The sequence below is a fragment of the Sceloporus occidentalis genome, unplaced genomic scaffold (genome assembly GCF_023333645.1).
Source record: "Sceloporus occidentalis isolate IW3139 unplaced genomic scaffold, rSceOcc1.0.p SCAF_2, whole genome shotgun sequence".
NCBI lineage: Eukaryota > Metazoa > Chordata > Lepidosauria > Squamata > Phrynosomatidae > Sceloporus > Sceloporus occidentalis.
The window spans coordinates 234,837,856-234,860,902 of record NW_028316982.1 but is presented as its reverse complement, the minus strand read 5'-3'; the positions used below and the strand labels follow the sequence as shown (position 1 = coordinate 234,860,902).

Genomic DNA, 23,047 nt, shown 5'->3' with positions numbered 1-23,047 from the left:
CTCCCAGAATTCCATAGCCAAGAGCCACAAAAGAGTTAAATCGCTGCCAAACCTGGTTATTTCTTGAGTGTGGATGCAGCCTGATGCAGCCTCCTGTCCCTCCCTCCCTCTCCTCCAGGGCTTTTTGGCTCCTCCCCCTCAGGCCCCGCAAAAAGTTTAGGGGCGGCACTGGCCGGGAGGAGAGAAAAGGTGCTTGCTGGAGCGTGCGTGTGCCTGCGCACAGCTCCAAACAAACGCCAGGGGCCAGGGCGCCACTTCTGCTCCTCATGAAGCCAAGAGGAGAGCAAGTGGGGCTCTCCCTGGAGTTTGATTGGGTTGGGTGTGCGCACGCGCGCGCGCGCTCCAACAAGCACCCTTTTCTCTCCTGCTTAAGGGGGGGGGTCCGGACCCCTGAAACCCCCCCCCCCTTAGCTACGTCCCTGCTATAACAGCATAGTTTGATAGTCTAAAGTCACTGTTATTCCATTCCTTGTACTGCAACTTTTCCTCATTGAGATACTCAGTGGGAAAAAATATCCTCTTATTTCTGGTCTAGATTAAAAATTTGTGAGCTCTCACACTATAGCTTCTTCATTTCTTCTGGCTATTGGCAGTTGTTGTTTCTTCTGTATCCGCTTGTTCCTGTGAGTGGACTGTTTTCTGTCTTTAGGGAGGCGGTTTGTCGCTGGACATAGCAGTTTCTTGGATCTCATTGGAATGGTTATTTGTTTTTTACAGGAGGTTTTTTTCAAGTTGGGCTGTATTACTATCTTTCTGAATTTTTTGTTGTTATTTTTCTTAGAATCATGGTGCTATTAGATAGATAGATAGATAGATAGATAGATAGATAGATAGGACAAGAGAATAAAAGAATCCACCATCCATCTCAGAATCATCTGGCATGCAAACATTGCAGTCTGCCTCACAGTACATATCACTGGGGAATGGCCAAAATACTCGGCATGAACCACAATAATAGACAACATGTGCCCTCTGGATTCTTTTTGCTTTTTGATCTGATATATCTTGGATTTTTTTTTTTAATTGGAGGGTGAGAATAAAAAGTTGCAGCTGTTGCTGGCAGGTGTTGCCAAATAGTCCAGAATAACAAAACATGGTTAGAATTTATTTTGTTTATTTTTTTAATGAGAACTAAACCTATAAATAGCAGCACCTCCAGTAACACTTGCCCTGTGGGTTTTTTTTTCCTCCCATTCAGTGGAAGACACAATCCTCTTATTTCTAGATATTAATATGCTTTCCAAAATAAGGAAAATTCAGCTGTTGCCTGGATTTACATTGTTTTACCGATCAGATTAACACTTTGGCTGGTGTAGTGTCCATTTCAATAGTTCTTACTTTAATGTCTTTAATGTACAGAAATCCTTGAGTATGGTCCTTCTGTTATTAACTAAACCTTGTTGAAAAGATAATCAAGTGCCTCATTAGTGAAACTGTATAGGACTCAGATATCATTGCTAAAAATTTTTGTCTGTGCCTTCCTTTCAACTTGCCACCTCTCAAAAGTCCTTTATTTCTTCAGCCGTTTGTGAAGATGAAATAGTGAAAGGGACAGAGCTGGATGTCTAGACAGAAGTTCCTGTCTACATGAAAAATACATCATTCCTATTCTTTTTTGAAGACCACCCGCCTGCAGTTAGTTCTACTGTATTCTCCCTTCACCTATGGCAAGGTTGATGATCTCAGAGAGGATGACAGATCAAGAAAATGGTGTGGAAGAGAGGGTCACACGGTGTATATATATATACTCCACTTATGTCCATGCCAGCATTCACTGAAGATACTAGCCACAGATGCTATAGAAACATCAGGGGAAAAAACTCTTCTAGAACATGGCCACATAGCCAAAAACCCCACAAAAAACTAAGGTGTGGAAGAGAGTTTCATTCCCGCCCTCAACAAAGGCCCAGTACAGACCACCGGTTTGCAGCGGCCTGGGGCCAATTCTAGGGTTCTGGAGCGTGCAGCACCAGAGCGCCAGAACCCTAGCATGTATGGACAGCACCATCTTTATGCAGCGCTGTCCTTACAGGGCGCACATGCATGATGCAAGCATGGTGACATGTCCGCACCTCTGGGCACTGTGCTTCCATCATGGATGTGTCGCAGTGTGCCAGTGGCACACTGATGACGGTGTCCACACACGCCAAGAAGAACCAGGTTTTTCCGTCTTCTTTTTGGTCCAGAGGGATGCCATTTGGTTGCTGTGGCTTACCTCTGGAGGAAAACTGGGTGCCTTCAGCCCACCCTTTTGGGGTGGTCTGGAGAGCCCCAAAATCCCCAAAGTTGCTGCTCCAATCAGATATGATTCCCACCCATAACTGTTTAATTTTATCTTAAACTGCAAGATCTGATTGTAGATCTCTTGTATCACATAGGTCCAGTCTGCACTGCAGAAATAATGCAGTTTGACTCTGTTTGAACTGCCATGCCCCAATGCTATGGAATCCTGGGATGTGTAGTTTGGTGGGGTGCCAGAACTCTCTAACAAATCCTAGAATCCCATAGCATTGAGCCATGGCAGTAAATCCATGTCAAACTGTATTACTTCTATGATGCAGATTAGACAATAGCCTTCCATTTTCATTTGCATTCTCTACAGAGAACAGCCTCAAGGGATTTCTGCATACCATATATACTTTAGAAGACTCTTTTAAAAGCATGGAATTATCACAACCACCTATGTGCAAATTTAGGAGCTTACTGCATTAACTTTTAAATTGGATCCAGCTTCTGAGTTTGAAAAGGTGTTGGCAGAATGCGGCTGGGACCTGGCTTGGACCCGGGCTGATGGCGGGTGGTGATTAGGTGGCAATTTAACATGTGATAACCCCTGTCTCCATCCTGCGGCCTGGCTCCAGCCTAGGACACTGGAGCGAGTTTTGAAGTTAATGCAATAAGCTCCTTAATTGTTATGTATGTTACAACAGCTCCACTGGCTGGTTGTCTATTTCTGGGCACAATCCTCAGTGCTGGTTATGACCTAGAATCATAGAGTTGGAGGAGACCACAAGGGCCTTCCAGTCCAACCCCATTCTACATGCAGGAACACTCCCTCAAAGCATTCCCTGACAGATGGCCATCCAGACTCTGTTTAAAGACCTCCAGGGAAGGAGACTCCACCACACTCCGAGGGAGTGTGTTCCACTGTTGAACAGCCCTTACTGTCAGGAAGTTCCTCCTAATGTTGAGGTGGAATCCCTTTTCCTGTTGCTTGCATCCATTGTTCCAGGTCCTAGTCTCTAGAGCAGCAGAAAACAAGCTTGTTCTCACCTCAATATGACATCCCTTCAAATACTGTATTTAAACAGGGCTATCATATCACCTCTTAACCTTCTCTTCTCCAGGCTAAACATCCCCAGTTCCCTAAGTCATTCCTCATAGGCATGGTTTCCAGACCCTTCACCATTTTAGTCGCCCTCCTTTGGACATGCTCCAGTTTCTCCACATCCTGTTTAAATTGTGGTGCCCAAAACTGTACACAGTATTCCAGGTGTGGCTTGACCAGAGTAGAATAGAGTGGCACTATTACTTCCCTTGATCTAGTCACTATGCTTCTATTGATGCAGCCTAAAATCGCATTGGCCTTGTTAGCTGCCGCATCGCACCATTGACTCATGTTCAACTTGTTGTCTACTTGGACTCCCAGATCCCTTTCACATGTGGTCTCATTCAGCCAGGTGTCACCCATCCTATATCTGTGCATTTCATTTTTCTGCCCTAAGTGCAGTACCTTACATTTCTCCATGCTGAAATTCATTTTGTTAGCTTTGGCCCAGCTTTCTAATCTATTAAGGTCATTTTGAATTTTGATCCTGTTCTCTGGGGTATTAGCTACTCCTTCTAGTTTGGTGTCATCTGCAAATTTGATAAGTATGCCCCCAATTCTGTCATCCACTGATAAAGATGTTGACTAGCACTGGGCCCAGGACAGAGCCCTGTGGGACCCCACTGGTCACTTCTCTCCAGGATGAAAAGGAGCCATTGTTGAGCAACCTTTGTGTTCGGCCAGTCAACCAATTACAAATCCATGTAACAGTTACTTTGTCAAGCCCACATTTCACTACATTTCACCCATTAAGCCCTATACAGCTAAGGTCAAGACCATTTGAATGACGAGCATGCCTGAGCTGAGATGCTCTATAAATAAATGTTTATTATTATTATTATTATTATTATTATTATTATTATTATTGGGAGAGGGATCTCTCTCAATCCCACCATCTTCACAAGCATATTTTGGAGATGGCCTTCTCCTTAGATGTTCCCAGACTCTGGAACTCCTTCCTGTAGAGGCTAGGATGGCTCTTTCTTTGCTGTCTCTTCAGCAGAAGATGAAGACCTTTTTATCTCAGCAAGTTTTTTGAAACTGATTGGTGTTTTTTTCTTTTTTAAAGAGGATTTTAATGGTGCTGGTTTTATGATTAGTGTCCAGGAATGCTGCCAACACACACTCACACGGCTGATAAGAGCCTGCTCGGCAAAAGGAAACCATGCCGAGCTGCCAAGAAGCAGTTCCTCAAACAACAATGCCAAAGGACATCCAAATAGAATAAGACACTAGCCAGTCCAAAGTTCAGGATTACAGAGAGCAATACTACCAGCCCAGTCCGAGGTCAAGAGTGCCAGAGAGTTGGTCAAAGTGTCTGGTCCGAGGTCAAGGATTCAAAGGCAGTCAAAGGTCTAGGAAGCCAGGAGTCAGATCCAGCAGTGTCCACTAATGAGAACAAATAGACTCTGTAAAGAGAGCTCAACGTCTGCCAGGTTTCTTATATCTAGCTCCCTTATCACAGCTGCTGAGTGGCTAATGAGCATTTCTCAGCAAGCCTCTTGGAATGCTGAAGGCACACTCTTTCTGATCTCCTCTGGCTGAAGGTAGGAACCTCAGTACTCTGCTCCTCTATGTCTCCCAAGTCTGGCACTTCTATTGGGGCAAGGCTGGGCTGCTGAGCCCCAGGCTCCACTGGAGGAGATCCCACAGAACTAGGGTCTGGCTGAACCAAATCCACTAGGGTTGGCAGAGCAGAGCTGACCTGGCAGGGCAGAACTGGGGCCTGGCACAGCCTCAGGTTCCTCCTGTACCTGAGGAGCCGAGTCCTCTTCGTCGTCCTCTGATTCCTCCTTGTGGCTGGCCATGACAAATACTTTTAAAGTAATATTTAAAATTGTTTTAACTTTGTTGTTAGTTTAATATTGTTTTAATCTCAACTTTTTTGTGTGTTTCCAATCTTATGTGTTTTATTGTGATTCTATTTTGTAAGCCACCTTGCATCCCAATTTGGGGGACATTTGGGGGGGAAGAAATCCTGCTGGGCCCTCACATTAGATAGGTTGAAAAGCAGATCAATGGAAGTTCTGTTATCACTTTCACCACTCACAAAAATCTCACCATTCCCACAGGAATTGTTATCTTTTGCAAACTGCAAAAATATTCACTTCTCTTTCTTCCTTTCCAGTGATTTATGCTGGTGCTGGAAATGCAACACAGAAGAACACAGCTGTTTCAAGTATTCCATCTGTCACTACCCACACTGTAGTGCTTCGTATAAAGAGAATGACTCCAGAGCCATGGTATACTTTTGTATCTCAGAGCCCAGGCAAAGAAAAAGCTAAAGAGGGTGAAACAGTGGTCCTTGGATGCCACTTCCACAGTTCCCACAGCCCATCTTTGAAAAATGTAACGGTGAAGTGGTACAAGGAGGATGAAAAGGGGCAGTGGGACATCATGGAGAATAATGTCACTGTCATGGCAAATAACACACGAGTCTTCATGACAGGGAATTTATCTAAAGGTGATGCAACTTTGACTATAATAAATGTCACCACCAGTGATCATGGCACTTATTTCTGCCAGGTGATTCTTTCTACTGGGAAAAAAGTGACCGGTGATGGCACAAAGCTCAGGATCCAGAGAGCAATGGGTAATATTGTTTGTTTACTTGCTTGCTTGCTTCTTTTCTATACCAGTTTCTGCAAGAATAAAAGGGAAAGGAGAGAAAGCCATTTGGCCCACAACTGATCATTACCTGAGAAAACAGTACCTAATATTGTTCAGAAAAAAAAGCCGACTGATGCACAAGTCTTAATAGATATTGTTGTGTGCTTTAAAGTCATCTGCAACTTATGGCAGCCCTAAGGCAACCCCATCATGGAGTTTTCTTGGCACGTTTCTTCAGAGGGGGTTTACCACTGCCATCTTCTGTGACTGAGAAAGTGTGACTTGTTCATAGTCACCCAGTGGGTTTACATGGCCAAGCTGAGTATTCAGTCCCTGGTCTCCAGAGTCATAGTCCAATGCAGAAACCATTACACTGGCCAGCTGGCCAACTCTCACTCTCTCTCTCTCTCTCTCCACACACACACACACACACACACACACCTTTTTAAATATATAATATGGATGCTTCCATCAGTGAACACTGTTTTCCTGCGAAATAAGAAATTGGTAAGGCTGCTAATAATCTTGATCAGATGTCTTTATTTCCACTCACAGAACCATAGTTCCTTCCAATCTCCATGGGAAAAGTATGATTATTAAATTGTCTAAGTTTGTGGTATAGATCTGTGCTATTTAGACACTTCTGTGTTTTATGCGTTGCTCAGTCTATTCTGAAGTGCTTGGGAATGTATAATTAAAGTGTACAAAACCCCTCAGGGCAATTACATGTTTCTGATTTTTCCAGTAAATTGGGCATTTACCTGCCTGCCATATTTGTTAAATACAGCCCTTCAAACACAGATTGATTCCAAGCAGGGTCACACCACATATGAATACCACTGGGTTTGTCATCACTTGACATTCAGTCCAACATGTGAATCACATCTCTTTAAAAGTACTGTGTTGGAGATGATGTGGAAGTGATACGAAACTTCTGTCCCACAGATTATTAGCCTGTGATGATACAATCATTATTTTGAGTGCTGAGGCCACAGTCCACAAATGATGCACAGTGTGATGATCCCACCATGATCACACAACTAACCACTACCTATGGCAATCTCAACTCAAGTCCTTATCAGTCTTCTTAGGGTGTACTATCAGCCAGGGTCTCCACTGAATCTCTTCCCTGTAAGTTTGATGTAAGAGTGTGTTTTTTTTTTGGGGGGGGGGGTTTCTTTAGCCCTAACACCAGCTCTAGTGACCAGATGATAAGTATGGTTATGATGAATAATAACAAAAAATAATTTTAATAAGTACAACCTAAGATGTTACTTCACTCTTTATTCTCTAGCACATAAACACTTATTATTGCACTTATTTTAATACATCACTAACAAATCTCAACTTAACCTATACAATCTCCTTTCATATAGGCCTCTATCACATGGGAGGCAGGCAAGCATCATGAAAACATGATTAAAACATGGTAGTAGTGCAATTGGGGGGAAGATTATCACATCCTATTTGTGTCTTGTGCGTAAACTGTAATGGACGCATCTTTCGGTAAAAACGGAAACTACTGTTATTACCCAAAGATGCGTTCATTACAGTTTACGTATGGGACACAAGTGGAAGAAGCACACAGGAGTGTGATAATCTTCCCCCCAGTCTCGCTATTACCATGTTTTAATCACATTTTCACGACTCTTGCCTCCTCCGTGTGATAGCGTCCCTAGTCTTTCCCCTTCCCTCTCTTCACTATCTTTATCCAGAATTTAATCCTATTTGACACTCTTATCCTCACATTTAAATCATTACAAGAGCACTTCCCACTCTATCCCAACCAATTGTCATCCAAATTCAAATTCTCTTCATCCAACATTCAACATATCACTCAGTCTTCATTACGTACTCTTGACCATATTTATTGTCTCATAATACAATATAGAAACACCAATTATTTTTTATTAGTTATGTAAAATTACACATGCATGTGGGTACTTGCTCCAAAGCACATATATCCTTTCAAAATGTGTAGCTTTGGATGCTGGTTTAAGAGTTAAGAACATAGTATACAAATGACAACGAAAGGATCTGTCTGTGGCTTAATAATTCAGTTGTCTTCTAGCTTTCAATACTCTTTCTTCATTCAGATGATAATATTTGTGCATTGTTCTTTAGTTTTATTTATCTGATCTCTTCCTATATTGGTTCCATTTCTAATATGATTCTGAAGCAAAATTTTTGTGACAAAGGTGATTGTTTCGTTGGAACATTAGTCATTTCAAATGACTTGCAGAAATTAAAGATAAAAATAAACTTCTACTAAATTCAGTTGCTATGATTGCAGAGCTGGACCAAGACATTTTGCGGCTCGAGGAACACAGTTACCTTGTTGTTGTTGATAATTTCTGTTAAGACTGACTTCAATTTATGGTGAACCTATGAATGAGAGACTTGTTTTCAGATGTCCTTCTCAGGCCATGGCAAGTCAGGGCCATGGCCTCCATGACTGAATCTCTCCACCTGTGTGCACTTTTCTTCTTGTCCTACAACTTTCAGCTTTACCAAGCATTGCCATTTTTTCTAATGAGTCATACCCCGAGAATGACCATCTCAAGTTTATTTATCTCAGCTACTAGGAGGGGTTCAAGTGTGATCTGCTCTCAGACCCATTTATTGTCCTTTTGGCAGTCCATGGTATCCACATAACTCGCTTCCAGCATCACATTTCTTATGAGGTGATTCTCTTCCTATCAGCTCTCTTCACTGGCCAGGTTTCACATTCATTCATAGAAATTGAAAATACCATGGCATGGACAATCCTGATTTTGATATTCTATTAGTATTAAAGATTGATGTGCTGTTGTATTTCTTGTAAGTCCTGAAAGTTCACTTTTCAATGAATACCAAAATACTAACTGTCATAGCCTAAGTCTGTCATTTTTCTAAGGAGATAATTTTCATTGCCTAAGAAATGTTGATCTGAAAATAGTCTAGCACAAAGCTAAGAACCAATTGACTTTAATTCAATCTGTAACACGATCTATGCATATTCATTGACAATTCCCAGTGCTACAGTGTGGCTCATTCCCAGGTACAGATGCATAGCATTACGGCATTTACGCTATTGCTACCATGAGGAATACACTATTATAAGACAATTTTTTTTAGGTTCTTCTTCCATCATATTGTCACATACTTCTGCTAAGCCTAAACACTGAATGAATGAAGTGTAGAGTAAAATCAGTGCAATGCTACTACTTTAAACTTTGGTGACATCTGGTGGTTGCCAGGCACATACACCTCGGCTAAAATTTCTCCCCAATTCAGCAAAGCCCTTAAGGAAGAAACTTCCTAAGAAGTGCTAAAGGTGTAGAGGTAATTTTGAGTCAAGCAAACCTATTTCTATTTCTTTTAAAGCCAAAAATTGAGCACAAGGCAGGATCAACACAATTTTTGAAGAAAACATTTTGTATAACTTGATATTTAACTTTTCAGTTGCAAATGATTTATTGAGATGAGCACTGCCTCCTACAGTCAGTTATAACTAGACATTCATGTCAAGAGACTATCTTAACCTTTTACCTTTATATCCTTGATAGAAAATAATTCATTTACCTGCTACACCAAATAAAGCTTGCAATCCTAAATCTATGCACATACCCTTCAACTGTCTCAATTTGGCAAGGAAAGTCCCAATTCATTCAAGTTTTTTTAACTGTTCCAGTTTCTCTCTGTTCCTCCCTCTTCCCTCTTTATCCTCAGCTTACTTCAGTTGCTGCTAACAAAGTTCAAAGTGCAGGAGTAGTTTGTACTCATTCTACTGAGGGAGTGGGAGGAAGAGAGGAGCAGAGGGTAAGAATCTTGTCCTTCCCAGGAAGCTCAGGCAAAAGCCAACTACTGATGCCTCTTGTAGCTCTTGTGTCCTTCCTCTTGAGAACTTAAGAATAGTACTAGATCAATAAGCAAGGGCAGGCCAGCTCTTCACAGACATGTTCACATAGCCCAAAAAACCCACAAAAAACTCTGTGGGCTATACTTCTTATATTTTAGTGGGGGAAGAAGAGGAAGAAGAACTCAGTTTATTTCTTATGGCCTCTAGTTTACACTAATACTCCAATGTGAGGGAGTAAATAAATCTCCCCTGGAGGGAAAACTCCCAATTGACACTCTCAGAGAGCTCCAGGAGCAGCCGCCCAAAAGAACCCTGCTTTGCTTGAAATCATGCTTCAACACCCCCCTGGTGTGCTTTTAAATCAGTTTTTGGCTAAAAATCAGGTCATTTGGGGAGGTCTTAGGGGGAAATTATCTCGGTCCCTAGTAAGAAAAAAAAAACCTTTTAAAGAGGGTGTAGGGACAATAGGGATGTGAGAATTGCCTATATAAATCAATGAAGAAAATTCCAACATTAATTGGGCAACAGTGTTTCTCCTCAGATGACAATAAGAAGAGTTATTTCACTTTCTTATTTCTTAATAAGTACATAACTATTTTTAAAGTAACATTATCAATGAAGATTCCAAAGCAAAACAAAACAAAATGTAGGCCCGGTACAGACTGGGGCCGATTTTAGGACTCAGGAGAGCGGAGCGTCTGCATGCTCCCGAGCCCTACCACGTGCCACCGACACCATCTTGGTGTGCCCCTGTTCAGATGGGCATGCAATGATGTTGTCTGCATGGTGTAGTGCCCAAACAGCACTTCATTGTGTGGATGTCATCAGCGTGTGCGAGCATGCCAATGGTGCCACGTGCACGCCCTAAAAAGAACCCGCCGGGAGCGGGTTCTTTTTAAGGCTCTCGGAGGCCACACCGTTTGGTTGCTGTGACCTCCATTGGGGGTAAAAAGGGGCGGCATCTCACCGCCCTTTTCTGCCCGTCTGTCGAGCCCCATAGTTTGTTGTCCAGTAAATATACAATGGGCCCTTGGTATCTGCTGGGGTTTGGTTCCAGGACCCCTGTGGATCCCAAAATCCATGGATATTCAAGTCCCATTAAATACAGTGGCATAGCCAAATTGTATCCCTTATATAAAATGGTGAAATCAGTTTGCTTTTTTGGAATTTATATTTTTTGAGAATATTTCAAGCCGTGGATGCTTGAATCTGTGGATAAAGGACATAAAACTGCTCTGCTGTCTGTAACACACAAAATTGTGTAGGTCAGGCTCTGAATAATGGTCAACAACTCTGTTCTTGTTCAAATCATTTCCCACTTATGGAAACATAAAGGTGAGCAGGTCATGGGTTTTTTGGCAGGATTTGCTCAGAAGGTGCTTGCCTTTGCTTTCTTCTGAGGCTGAGTGTGTGATTTGCCCAAGGTCACTGCCATGTTATTAATTTCAAATTGCAGGTTAGACGGCAATCGAGGGAATTGTATGCAGTAACCACATGTAATCTATTGCTTTCATTTTTCCCAATTGGACTGAAAGTGCAGTATATGAGCAATCTTGCAGGTTAATTGCAAACTGAGGAGCTATTCTATTTCATTGTTATATTGCATGTCAGCAATAGAGCTTTGTAAATTACATCTTCAGATCTCCTCCAGGCCAAGAAAGCATGCAACAGCAAACAGAAGTCTTACGCACTACTGGCTTGCATACAAAGTATTTAATTGTTGAGGAATGAGTAAATCTGGAGTGAACATCATGTGGTCTTGTAGGGATTGCTGGAATTCCCAACATCTCTCCCACTGGCTATTCTAGCTAAGTCTGCTGGTTAAGTAAGCTTTATGACCCCCCCCCCCCAATAATGAGATAAATTGTGCCCAGCACTTAAGATACAAATGACAGTAGGAGCTTCTGTCTTTGAGGCTAACATTTGTCTTTTCAACATTGTTGGCCATGTTGCACTGAAAGTTTTTGTTGCTGTGTCTCACTTATGTACTCAGATTGAATGTGGTAGATTTCTGATGATTCTGAATTTCTCCATAGGACTGTTTGGAATAGAAGAATCCATTGGAACAATCATTGGAGTGCTGGCAGCTAGTATTGGAGGCTTGATTGTTCTGGTCATAGTTTTAACTCCTCATTTAAGGAAGTGTGTTCCATGTGCTAAAGCAACCCACCAAGGTACAGAGGCAATAGTGAAACATGGTCATTTCTTAACATTCTGCAGAGGTTGGTGAGACCTGACAAGCAGATTTGTGGCCCACCTAGTTTTAGTTTCCTGTTTAAATAATAGTCTATTCCCAAAGCACCATGACTAAAAAGATTGAAGAGAGAGACAATTCCCAAAACACCCCACAACTAATGGAAATCTTTTGTGCATTATTTTCTGAAGATGCTTTCCCCAGCTAAAATGGTGCCCATTGACATAACCTTAAGAGTGTCCCTTAATATATTGTTCTTTTCCATAAAGCAATTGTACAGATTTATGCATGCAAAATTTCTGCTCTATTAGTTCAAATAGAGCATGCAATGGTACCTGGTGGCTTCCATGTCAGTGAGGAATGAATCCATTCCAAATTTAATCTAAATTTGAAAATAATTATGCAAAATCCTCAACATATTTTGAGGACAGCTCATTTGCCGTTCACATTAAAGCTCAGAGTGGATTTACCATCCTTCTAACATGGAAGCCACCAACTACTATTGACAGAAAGTTGCCTTATACCAGATCAGAATCTTTGGCTGCATCCGCACTGCAGAAATAATCTAGTTTTACACCGCTTTAACTACCATGTACACGTTCTTTCATACTACCTACTCTCTGATTATCATTAGTTTTTTATATTTATATTAGTATAGAGCCCAAGTACTGAACTTAGGATATTCTGCATGCAAAGGATATATGCTGTGTCTCAGCTATGGTTTCTCCCATTTCCTCTGAGCTAAATAATCCTGAACTATCTAATTATTGGCGTGGTACAAATGGACCCCAAAGGCCAGGCTGGGGCTGCCTTTCATTGCTGTGCAGCAGTGCTGCAGCAACCAAATTGTGTGGCGCTGCTGCACCGCAAAAAAGGAGCACTAAAAAGTGTCTCCTTATTACGCTGCCGCAAGCAGCCTGCAATGGCACAAACACATCGCTGCTGCACTGCTCCATTTGGATGCAGCGCAGCAGCGATTTCATCGCTACGCGTGCCGTCTATACAGTGCTATGCAGCGATGGTTCCCTAGTCATGTGCTAGGGTTGTGGGGCATGTGGACTCTCCGTCCCGAGGAAACCCTGGCACGTGATGAGGGCGTCATTCAGGGCCTGTTTGTACTGGGCCTATAATGGCTTTATCATTGAAGACATCATTCTTTATCTAGGAATCCAAGGAAAGCATTCACAGAACAATCAGATGGAACTGTATGGCACCTGTTAAAATGGTTTATTTACATTACTGCAACAGTCTTCACTCAATTCTTTTAAAAAGGGCAGATTAAAAGATCATAAAAGGTCTCCTTCTAGGTACAGAATAGAACAAGGCCAATGTAAATATAGAAAATATGAACAGTCCAACCCAAAGTTTGGCATCACCAATCTGTAGTGGAGCCAAAGAATTTGGGAGGTGTTTACATAGCTGAAGCACATTTACTGCGCTAGCTGAGGTTGTAGAAATACTATGCCAACAGTACATGTACTTATGAAAATATATTTGTAAAATATTTAGTTATAATAATCCCGCCCTCACTTCACTGTTTATTTACATTCTTCTTTCTCTTCCTCCTCAGCATAACTTGGATACATGATTGAAGAAAACACCACGTGTGCCATGAACTGTACAGTTGTCTGAATGTAACCCAAAGTATCCATTGTTGAAGCATTTTCTATGTTTTATTTCTAAAGGTGTAATAAAAATGTTTGTTTAATCATCCTTTAGACCAAGTGCCTCAGATTATTTTAAGGAGATTACACTTAGGCTGTATCTACATTGCAGAATTAATGCAGTTTGACACTGCTTTAACTGCTATGGCTCAATGCTATAGAATTCTGGGATTTGTAGATTTGTGAGATATTTAGCCCTGTCAGAGAGCTCTGATGCCCCAACAAAGCAGAAAGCACAAACCCCAGGATGCCATAGGATGGAGGCATGACAGTTAAAGTGGTGTCAAACTGCATTAATTCTGCAGAGTGGCAGCAGCCCTAGTCACAAAATAAGCACAGTTTAAGCCTCTGGTATAATGCCCATGGTATATATAAATGTTACATATAACAGACTGTAGAAGATAAATCCAATTGTATTTGTACTATATGCCTTCGAAACATTCATCTGGAACACTGGGAGAAGTGAATAGCTTAGGAAAAGAGAATAAATGTGGAAAATAGGGGAAAGATCCCACCCACCATATTTTCACATCACAGTCTCCAGAGATTGCATTTCTGACTGAATTTGTGATGTGGGTTTTATTACACGTGTGAGAGTACTATCAAGCTTTGCCCCAACTAAAAACACAACAGTGAACAAATTCTTGCTCTTTCATAGCAACCCAAACTGTTACTTTGCTGAGTGCCAGTCCTGGGTATTGCCAAGCTCACATGGCATTGGCACCAGTGCTTGTTATTTGCCAGACTAAGGTGGAATGAAAGGAACTATGGAAAGCAGTTATGAACTATACCTAAATAACATGCCAGCCACACATACTTTGGAGCCTTCAGCTTTTCGCTATGGCCATTTAGCATCTAGATTGTCTTTGATTATATTAATTATGTTGTTGTGAAGTCAAAGGCTTTCATGGCCGGCATCCATAGTTTTTTGTGGGTTTTTGGGGCTATATGGCCATGTTCTAGAAGATTTTCTTCCTGATGTTTCACCAGCATCTGTGGCTGGCATCTTCAGAGAATGCTTTTTCAGAGCATTCTCTGAAGATGCCAGCAACACATGTGGGCGAAACGTCAGGAAGAAAATCTTCTAGAACATGGCTACATAGCCCGAAAATCCCACAAAAAACTAATTATGTTGTTACTTGTAAGCCACCTTGAGTGTTTTTTTTAAAAGGCAGAATAGAAATGGAATTTAAAAAAAATTAAATTGAGAGGGCCATCCCATATAGAGATTTTGAACATATAAACTTATCCAAATTCTATGCTCTTTACTCCAAGCCTCTAACTTCATTGAGGAAGCTATTACAGAAACTGCTCTCATGCCAGGCAAGGGTTCTGAGGAAGATGTCCACTCATTCCTACAGTTCCTAGTACTGTATGCTGTCCTAAGGTCTATAAGACTGCTCTCTTTGGGGAAGTGAATTCACAACCAGCTACAATATCTAGCCACATGCCACAGATCAATTCAGTAGTTCTTGTTGTAAAGCTGCACCTCATACTCCTCATCCATGCAAGCAAGATGTGAGTGCCATGAGAAAGAATTGTAATTTTACATGCTTTCATAATGTATTTCTGTGTGTGTGGTGTTCTCTGCACATCCCAAACAAATGCTTTGCCTCTGACCAACTAAATGCACCTCAGTTATGTAAGCTATGTGTACCACCACTTTATAAAAAACTTTTGTGTACTACACATTTTGTGAATCAACAGAGAGAAGATCATGATTTGATCTTTGATTTTAAGAGTTGAGAAGATAACATACATAGTTTGGAAGAGACTATCTTCATTTAACTAGCTGATTCTTGTCCAAATTATTAGAAAGCTTAAAGTTAAGAGAAAAATAAAACGTTTCATTTAAAAAACACTCTCAGTGCCTTTTACTCCTATAGCCACAGACAGGATAAACGTGGCCACACAAAATATTTGGCCAAAAGGTATAGTGCTGGTTAAAGCGTGCAGACCTCCAGCATTTGGCTGCTTCCTTGTCACACTGGCAGATTATTTTTTGGCATCTGTCTAGGGTTGGATCTGAAAAAGAGGAAGACAGGGTGAATAGTTAAAGGGGAATAGAACATTAAAGTAACTTAGCCTGAGATCTTTGGCCAAAGGGTGGGATATAAACATTTTAATAAAATAATATAATAAAAATAAGAAATAGCTAAGCAAACAATGTGTATTTATTCTGGCCATTTGTTATTCAGAATGACCATGGTTGGTTGCATCTGTCATGACTGGTCTGAAATACAAGAAACAGTTCTTAAAGTTCAAGCTTTATATATGTATCAGCATAAGTGAAACACCATCACAGTCTATATGAACTGTTGTTTGCTACTGTGGAAACTCCTATGTTCAAGCAAATGTTTCCTCTTGGTCTGTACAAGGCAAATTCATTGTACAGAATGAAAAAAGCCATTTAGAAGAAGGTGGAGACAGAGCAGGTAAGGGAGGAATAACCCCTCCACCTTTATCTTTCAAATTAAAAGAAATAACTATAATCCTAATTATCAGGAAGTAGGAAAAAGTAACCACAACAAATATTCTTGAAAAGCACTGACTTTAAAAAAGAACCCTGCACATTTATTTGTATAAATGTTTATATTTTAAAGGTTCATGCCATGTTTTTCTTGTAGTTCTACCAAATCAGGATATGGAGCAGTTCCAACCCAAGTTCTAGATTTGGTTCTTCATAAACTAGACCTGAACAGCAGTTATGAATGTAGATCTTGGAATACTTCACAGTCCTTGAATTTTTTGTTTAGTAGTACTTATTTAAATTATTTTAATGACTTAAACAGCAACATCATTAGACCACTGCAAAGCATTCTCCTGAATCTCCAAAGACACACAGTGCCTCTCTGAGAATAAAGTCAAATACACCCCATTCAAAGCATTTGCACATATTTATGCCCCCAATCTCTGAACTGTCCCCGCCCATAAAAAAGTGAATAAATGCAATGAAATTAAAGTTGTTCCCTTACCACAAACCACGGTATTGTCCTTACAGGTCCATTTATATCTGCGTAGTATGGGATTACAGCCTTGTTGCTGTGCAAAGCCATAACAGCAGTCATGGGTATGGCAGCACCTTTCAGCAAGAGAAATTGATTTGCATGTGTTATACTTTGTGAGGACTGGTTAAGGACACATTCAAAATAAAGCTATAGGCAATGCAGAAATAAATTTAGTTGAAACATTAAACACATTAAAATTTAAAATTAAATAAATTTAGTTGAAATTTTAAATTCTACCCAGGATATGCCAGCACTCTGTTAAATGCTTTTATTGGCACCAGGAAGCTTTTGTGGGTTTTAAAAGCACATAATAAGTTCTCTGGAAAAAAATAATAATTAGCTATGCATAGCCACAAGGGTTTGAAAGATGCAAATACACACCCACTACTACAGATGGTGAAGTTAGTGAAGCAAGAATTAAATGGAATGAAATTAATCCCTAATGAAATTCAAGTAGTTGCAAATCATAGTTAAACAAGGCCACACAATAATATGCCTCTTCTCCTACTGCATTCTCTCAATTTAGCAACATGACAATGTCATCCAACATAATAAAGATCAGGTGTTTCTAATCTGATCACATTGCCTACCATTTTCACTCCTCACCACTGTGGACTTGCTGCTGGTTTTAAAGTTTGGTGATGCTATTTTTTTTTAACTACAAGTCTCAGAATCCTGAGCTGGGGCATTGCTCTAGTCCAGAAAAGTACATTTGCCAAGCTCTTGATTGGTTTGGGTTTCTATAATGTATTCTCTTGCAGCTGCTCTTCTGCACAGATTACCGGACATATTCAACTATAAATTGGTCTCATGTATAAACTGAAGGCAACTTTTGGGTCCAGAATTGTGGATTTTGATATTACCCATGAATAGGTCAAGGGTAAAATTTAGAGGCATGTAACAAAGGTTCATAGAATCACAGGAGCTTATCGCATCGGGCTGCAGGAACGCAGCTAGCATGGAACGAAAGGGGGCATGATGGGAATGTGATGGGGAAAGGATGCATTTTACTGCACACCAGAACACCACCAACATTGCCAGAAGTCCCTGTTCCATTCCCCATCTGTCCCAGAGGAGGCGATTTTCAAGAACTGTTCTGAACAGTTCTTGAAAATCACCTCCTCTGGGATGGATGGGGAATGGAACGGAACCTGGACGTCTGGTGAAGTCAGCGGCATTCCACCGTACAGTAAAATGCGTTCTTTCCCCGTTCCTTTCCCATCACACCCCCTTTCGTTCTGTGCTGGCTCCATTCCTGCAGCCCCGTACAATAAGCTCCATAGAGTTGGAAGAGACTTCAAGGGAAAATCGAAGCATCCCCGACAAATGGCCATCCAGCCTCTGTTTAAAAACCTCCAAAGAAGGAGACTCCGCCACACTCTGAGCAAGTGTGTTCCACTGTGGAACAGCTCTTACTGTCAGGAAGTTCCTCCTAACGTTGAGACGGAATCTCTTTTCCTGGAGCTTCCATCCATTGTTCCGGGTCCTATTCTCTGCAGCAATAGAAAACAAGCTTGCTTCATCCTCAATATGACACCCCTTCAAATACTTAAACAGGGCTATCATATCACCTCTTAACCATCTCTTCTCCAGGCTAAACATACCAAGATATAAAGGATGAAGCTAAGGAATACAATGCCAAAGAACATACAAAATTCTGGCAGGCATAATTGTTTGTGCTCGCCCTAATGGCTTGATGGATGAGGAAGAAACTATAGTAAATGGCAACTGTGCAGTTTGTGTAGGAGGCTACCAGGCATGAGTGGGACTAAGAAAAGGTGCACATGTCAAAAGGATGTAAAGGCAAAGCAAAAAAAAAAAAAAAAATGGCAACTGCATGAGCAGTGGTTACAGCCTTTAAAGTTAAAGTGGTAACTTTCCCTGATTTTAACCCAGAAAGGCTGAAATAGACAAATGTCTTAGTCATAGCCTTCAAAGCCTGATTCCACTTGGCACTACTTTGAGGGGGAGTGCCAAAGAGCTGCCACTGCTGCCATTTCCCCACCCAGACATTGAAAAAAGTCAGAAGTGGTACCATGGTGGAGAAAGTAGAGGGTGTGTGTGCTTCTTTTAGGTGCTCCTGGGAAGAACTAAGCTATCATTTTCCACCTCTCTAGTCAGAGAAGGGAATGGGTCCTTTTTCTGATAAGATTTAAACTACAGTACAGTCCACCCTCCGCATACGCACTCTTGCCTTATATGGATTCCAGCTTATGCAGTGAGAGGCGAGTGACAAAAATGGCATGCTGCCATTCAATTAAATGGGACTCGAGCATATGCAAAATTTGCCTTATGTGGGGTGGTGGTGGTCCAGAACGGATTCCCTGCATATGGCAAAGGCGGACTGTCCTTACATTGACCTGTGGATATGTTGACACAGGCATTTTGGATCAATTTATCAACTTATACATGATCATATACAGTAATCCTGACATCATTTAAAAGTTTTAAAATAAAGTGGGAATCCAGTTGGAGAAGTAAATAGAGATATGACACTTCATAATACAACTGTTCTTACCAGTCTGTTTCATCCTTGGGCCATCCTTTTCCTCCCAAGCCACAGTAGCATCCATAACCTAGATACATCAAAGGAAACTGGTTCGTGCCACACTGTAAGGCTCCAGACAATTCAAGGAGTCCTCTTTTGTGTAAAGAATGGGTCTTTCCAAGAACACCATTCCAAACTGTAAAGACAGGGACATGATTTTACTGCATTTTAAATAAAGCTGTTACAACAAAATCCTTGCTTAATCTTTTTTTTTTTTTTTTTTGCACTTTCCAGTTTCAGTTCCAAACTGATTCATATATTATGGCACACTCAGAAGCCACATTCAGTCCAAGAAAAATTCTTAGGTTCACGTATCCTCCTATCCAGTCCTTTTCTCTTCTTGAACAAACGTGAATAGCAATTCAAAAGCTATCACTTTTATTCGTGCTTAAACACAACTTATTGGCTGAATCAATACATCATGGTTAATGTGAACTATAACTTCAAGCAAACAAATCTGAAACCATGGCTTAATTTGTTTCTGACTATAACTTCCTGGTACAACTATGTTTTTTTTAAACAACAGGGCTACTCAAACATAAAAATATGGTGCTACTCATTATTATTGCATCTGCCTGAAATATCTGTGTGTATGATTTTGATTTTTCTCACCAGCTCTTAAGCTTTCCAGTCAATATGCTTAAAGCAGACAAAAAGAAAGATGGCCTGTGGCTGACTGAACTCTTATTTGAAGTTCAAATAGTCACATCTGATCATTAGTATCAAACCGAACCCCCAAAATTCTTTTATGTTAATACAGCTAACCACACATTGCTAAGAATAAAGAAAATATGGAGATGCTTTTCTAATGCAAACAAGCATTCTGGCCAAGAATTGCTTCATAACCTTCTGTGAAAATGTTCTTAGAACCCAAGGATAAAGACTTAACAGTTCTGCTTATCCTTATAACTTGCACCACTAAAAAGGGAGGGATCCAAGAATGGATTCATCTAAGTCTTTTAAAAAAAGGGGGGAAATAAAGACCTTTTATGTGGGTCAAGAATAGTCTCTTCGACACACCCTCAAATCTACAGTGCAGTGTAGTTATCTGTAGAACTATTTTGAAATTATTAAAGATTTTTGCCATCCTGGAGGAAAGCAGAGGGGTGGCCAACCTAGCATCCCATGGAAAGTTGTTCCATAGTGTGGGAGCTGTGATCAAGGATTCCTCTTTCATGATGCACCTGAGAGAAAGTCTTTTCTCAGAGCCCTGAACTGGCTTACATGGTGCAATACAATCTTGCAGATAGCCTGAACCCAAGCCATACATGGATTTACAGTTCATCATCAGGACTTTGAATTTTGCCTGAAAATGGTAATTTATTGTTATTTTATTTTTTATTTATATTTTTATTTTTACATTTTATATTCTGCTTCTCTCCTGACATGGGATTGAAGGAAGCTCATGTCATAAATCAGAGCAAGTCATATCTAAAAAAATCCTACAGATGAAAAAGTTAAAAAATCTGTACTTTAAGACCATGTAAAAGCATTTCAAAACACGAGAATAACTAGTGAAGGGTTTCTGATTTCTTACATTTCTTGGGATTCAGGATCAGAAACATACCTAAAATATTATTAATTATATTCAAAATCATTGCTATTATAATCTCCACTTCCTAAAATATTTTAATTCAATTTATTTACAGTTTTTCCTTTGATTTAGAGGCATGTATTTGGTTCTTGCTAATCAGAAAAAAGGCATTCCTCAACTGTGACAGGACGTAAATCTTTGTAGCCCAAAGGCATATAGTTAAAGCATTTTGCTCAAGACAAAACTCAACAAACAGGCTTGACAGACAAAAGTGTGTCTCCTTGGAAAGCTGGAAAAAGTGACAATCGCTTTAATAGGGGCAGGGGGTTCAAAACAAAAAGGAAAGTTGCAACTGAGGATCACTGTTTTAATACAGGCTTGCTGTTGTTTTCAGGAAATTCCTTGGGAATCAGATAACCATTTCTGAAAAAGTAACAGTTCCTCTGTACAACACAGTGTTCAAACTGATTTTTTAAAAAAAAAACTAATGAGACATAACAAATAGCAATATTGTTAAAAATAAAGAGCAGTAACAGTAATGTCTGCCCCTTAACCAGCAGGTATATCAGACTGTCAGGGACAGACATTTCAACACCCTAACACAAAAAGTATATGCTTCAGTAATAATAAAAGTAATTGAGAAAGGGCTCCAGATTTGTGGTCCAAAGTAAGGAAGAAAAGCAAAAACTAGAAAACCCTTGCTGAAGGACACTGCATACAAGAACAAACAGTATTAACCTTCGAGATGATGTACAGTAAGCAAAATATTAACAATGCACACACCAAAATACTTTTGTAAGATTATAAATTATATGCCACATATCTCAGTACTGGAAGAATTTCCAGGAGGGAAAGCTATGAAATTTCAACCCAACCCATCCCCAGCTCATTCCTACCATAACAGCATAAAATCCCTTAGTGTACTCTGTTTGTGTGTGTGTGTGTGTGCGCGCGCTGTGTGCCTTCAAGTCATTTCTGGACCATGAGGTGGACTTATCACAGAGTTTTCTTGGCAAGTAGTCACAAAACAAATTTGTTGCTATACAAAGGGCAGACCTTTCTCCAAATAACTGTCCCATTGAATTATTCATTCTAGGTTGAGCTGCCAAGATGCTGTGACTGAGAAAATTTTACTAAACTTAAGAAAGCACAGAAGGTCCTGTGTCTTCTCCTAGCTAGGCAGATTGCTAAAAATTGTGACATAACAAAAATGTGCCATGCAATTAGAGTGTGTGACATGGGCGCTTATAACCTCAGGTTTTCTGGTGTTGTGGCATCTATCTGGGCAGACATTAAGCCCCAGTAAATAATACAAGAGCCCTAAAATAGGTTAAATGCTTTGCAATAACAACTTCATTTGAAAAAGATCTGCTATGTGCCAGCTTCTGCTATGAAAAGCAACTTCCTTATTAGAAGCAGAAATGGGGAAAGTTCCTTTTTTGGACTACCACGCCTAGAATCTGTAGAGAAGGCAACTGTTATGTGCTTATGCGTATATTTTCTGTCCTTGCTGGTACAGATGAGTTTTGAGTATCCACTCAAAACATCACTGTTTAAAGGACAGAAACAGAAAAACCAATACTTAGAAATAGAACAAAAGCAATCATTCAAATATGAGAACTGCATTCTGACAAAATGCCAGAGTACCCAAGGCTAAGCCATTCCACTGACCTAATTTTACTGAAGGCAATTTAAGAGTCTAGGAATAGTGTGAACTCCATTGCCGGGTCCTTTACAAATGCCACTAAACTAAAATAAGGTTACGTCACATGCCACTTTGAAAGTTTTAAGATATATGTTGTGCTTATGCATCTTTCAAACACAATGGATCATGTCTGGTTTTCTGTACATGCTCACACACTACACAGTTAACATGCAAAAAAAATAATAATCAGTAGCTAGATGCTTAGGAGTTATATGATAATAATGTGAAAGACATAAGCTTACTCACCTGTCCAAGTGTGGTTTGCTTTTGCTGAACAGAATTTTGTAAGGATCAGTTATGGATCCACTGCATTAGGTGGGAGAAAATAGGAGAAGGCAAAGGGGAAGGTATTTTGATGAAGTCAGTCACTACATCATTTCAGATATCTAATTTTTACTCACCTGCCTGAAACAGCAGCAGCGTTGCCAGTCGGGCTTCCATTCGGAGGTCAATTCAGTACGACCCCCACCCTGTCTCTGGCACACTCATAGCCTGACTGTCTAGGTTCTCCCTGTAGTTCTGTCAAACTAAGCCAAGGAGTGGGTGTGTATAAACAGTCTTACCAGGCTGCTCCTCTACAGTCAACTCTCAGAGCTAAATATATGAGTATATAGT

At 40.5% G+C, this 23,047-nt stretch overlaps 2 protein-coding genes across 2 annotated transcripts in view; one reads left to right on the top strand and one right to left on the bottom strand.

The window, feature by feature from the left end:
* Positions 1–13,727, top strand: part of LOC149319848 (uncharacterized) — a 21,028-nt gene extending 7,301 nt beyond the window's left edge. The window contains exons 2-4 of the mRNA XM_089512465.1: positions 5,457–5,921; positions 11,816–11,953; positions 13,544–13,727. Of these exons, the coding sequence (XP_089368591.1) occupies positions 5,457–5,921; positions 11,816–11,953; positions 13,544–13,548 (608 nt within the window). The 3' untranslated portion in view covers positions 13,549–13,727. The remainder of the gene's footprint in view (positions 1–5,456; positions 5,922–11,815; positions 11,954–13,543) is intronic.
* Positions 13,196–23,047, bottom strand: LOC149319847 (phospholipase A2-like). Its single transcript, XM_089512466.1, has 4 exons — positions 22,834–23,047; positions 19,164–19,329; positions 16,613–16,719; positions 13,196–15,662 (listed from the first exon to the last, which is right to left on the bottom strand). The coding sequence occupies exons 1-4, from the start codon at positions 22,871–22,873 to the stop codon at positions 15,502–15,504; spliced, it is 474 nt and encodes a 157-aa protein (XP_089368592.1). The 5' UTR covers positions 22,874–23,047; the 3' UTR covers positions 13,196–15,501.

Coding starts and splice junctions, on each gene's coding strand:
- LOC149319847 (XM_089512466.1), bottom strand. CDS start 22,873: ATGGAAGCCCGACTGGCAACGCTGCTGCTGTTTCAGGCAG. Junction 16,720..19,163: donor CCCAAGGATGAAACAGACTG/GTAAGAACAGTT, acceptor TCTTGCTGAAAG/GTGCTGCCATACCCATGACT. Junction 15,663..16,612: donor GGACAATACCGTGGTTTGTG/GTAAGGGAACAA, acceptor CCTCTTTTTCAG/ATCCAACCCTAGACAGATGC.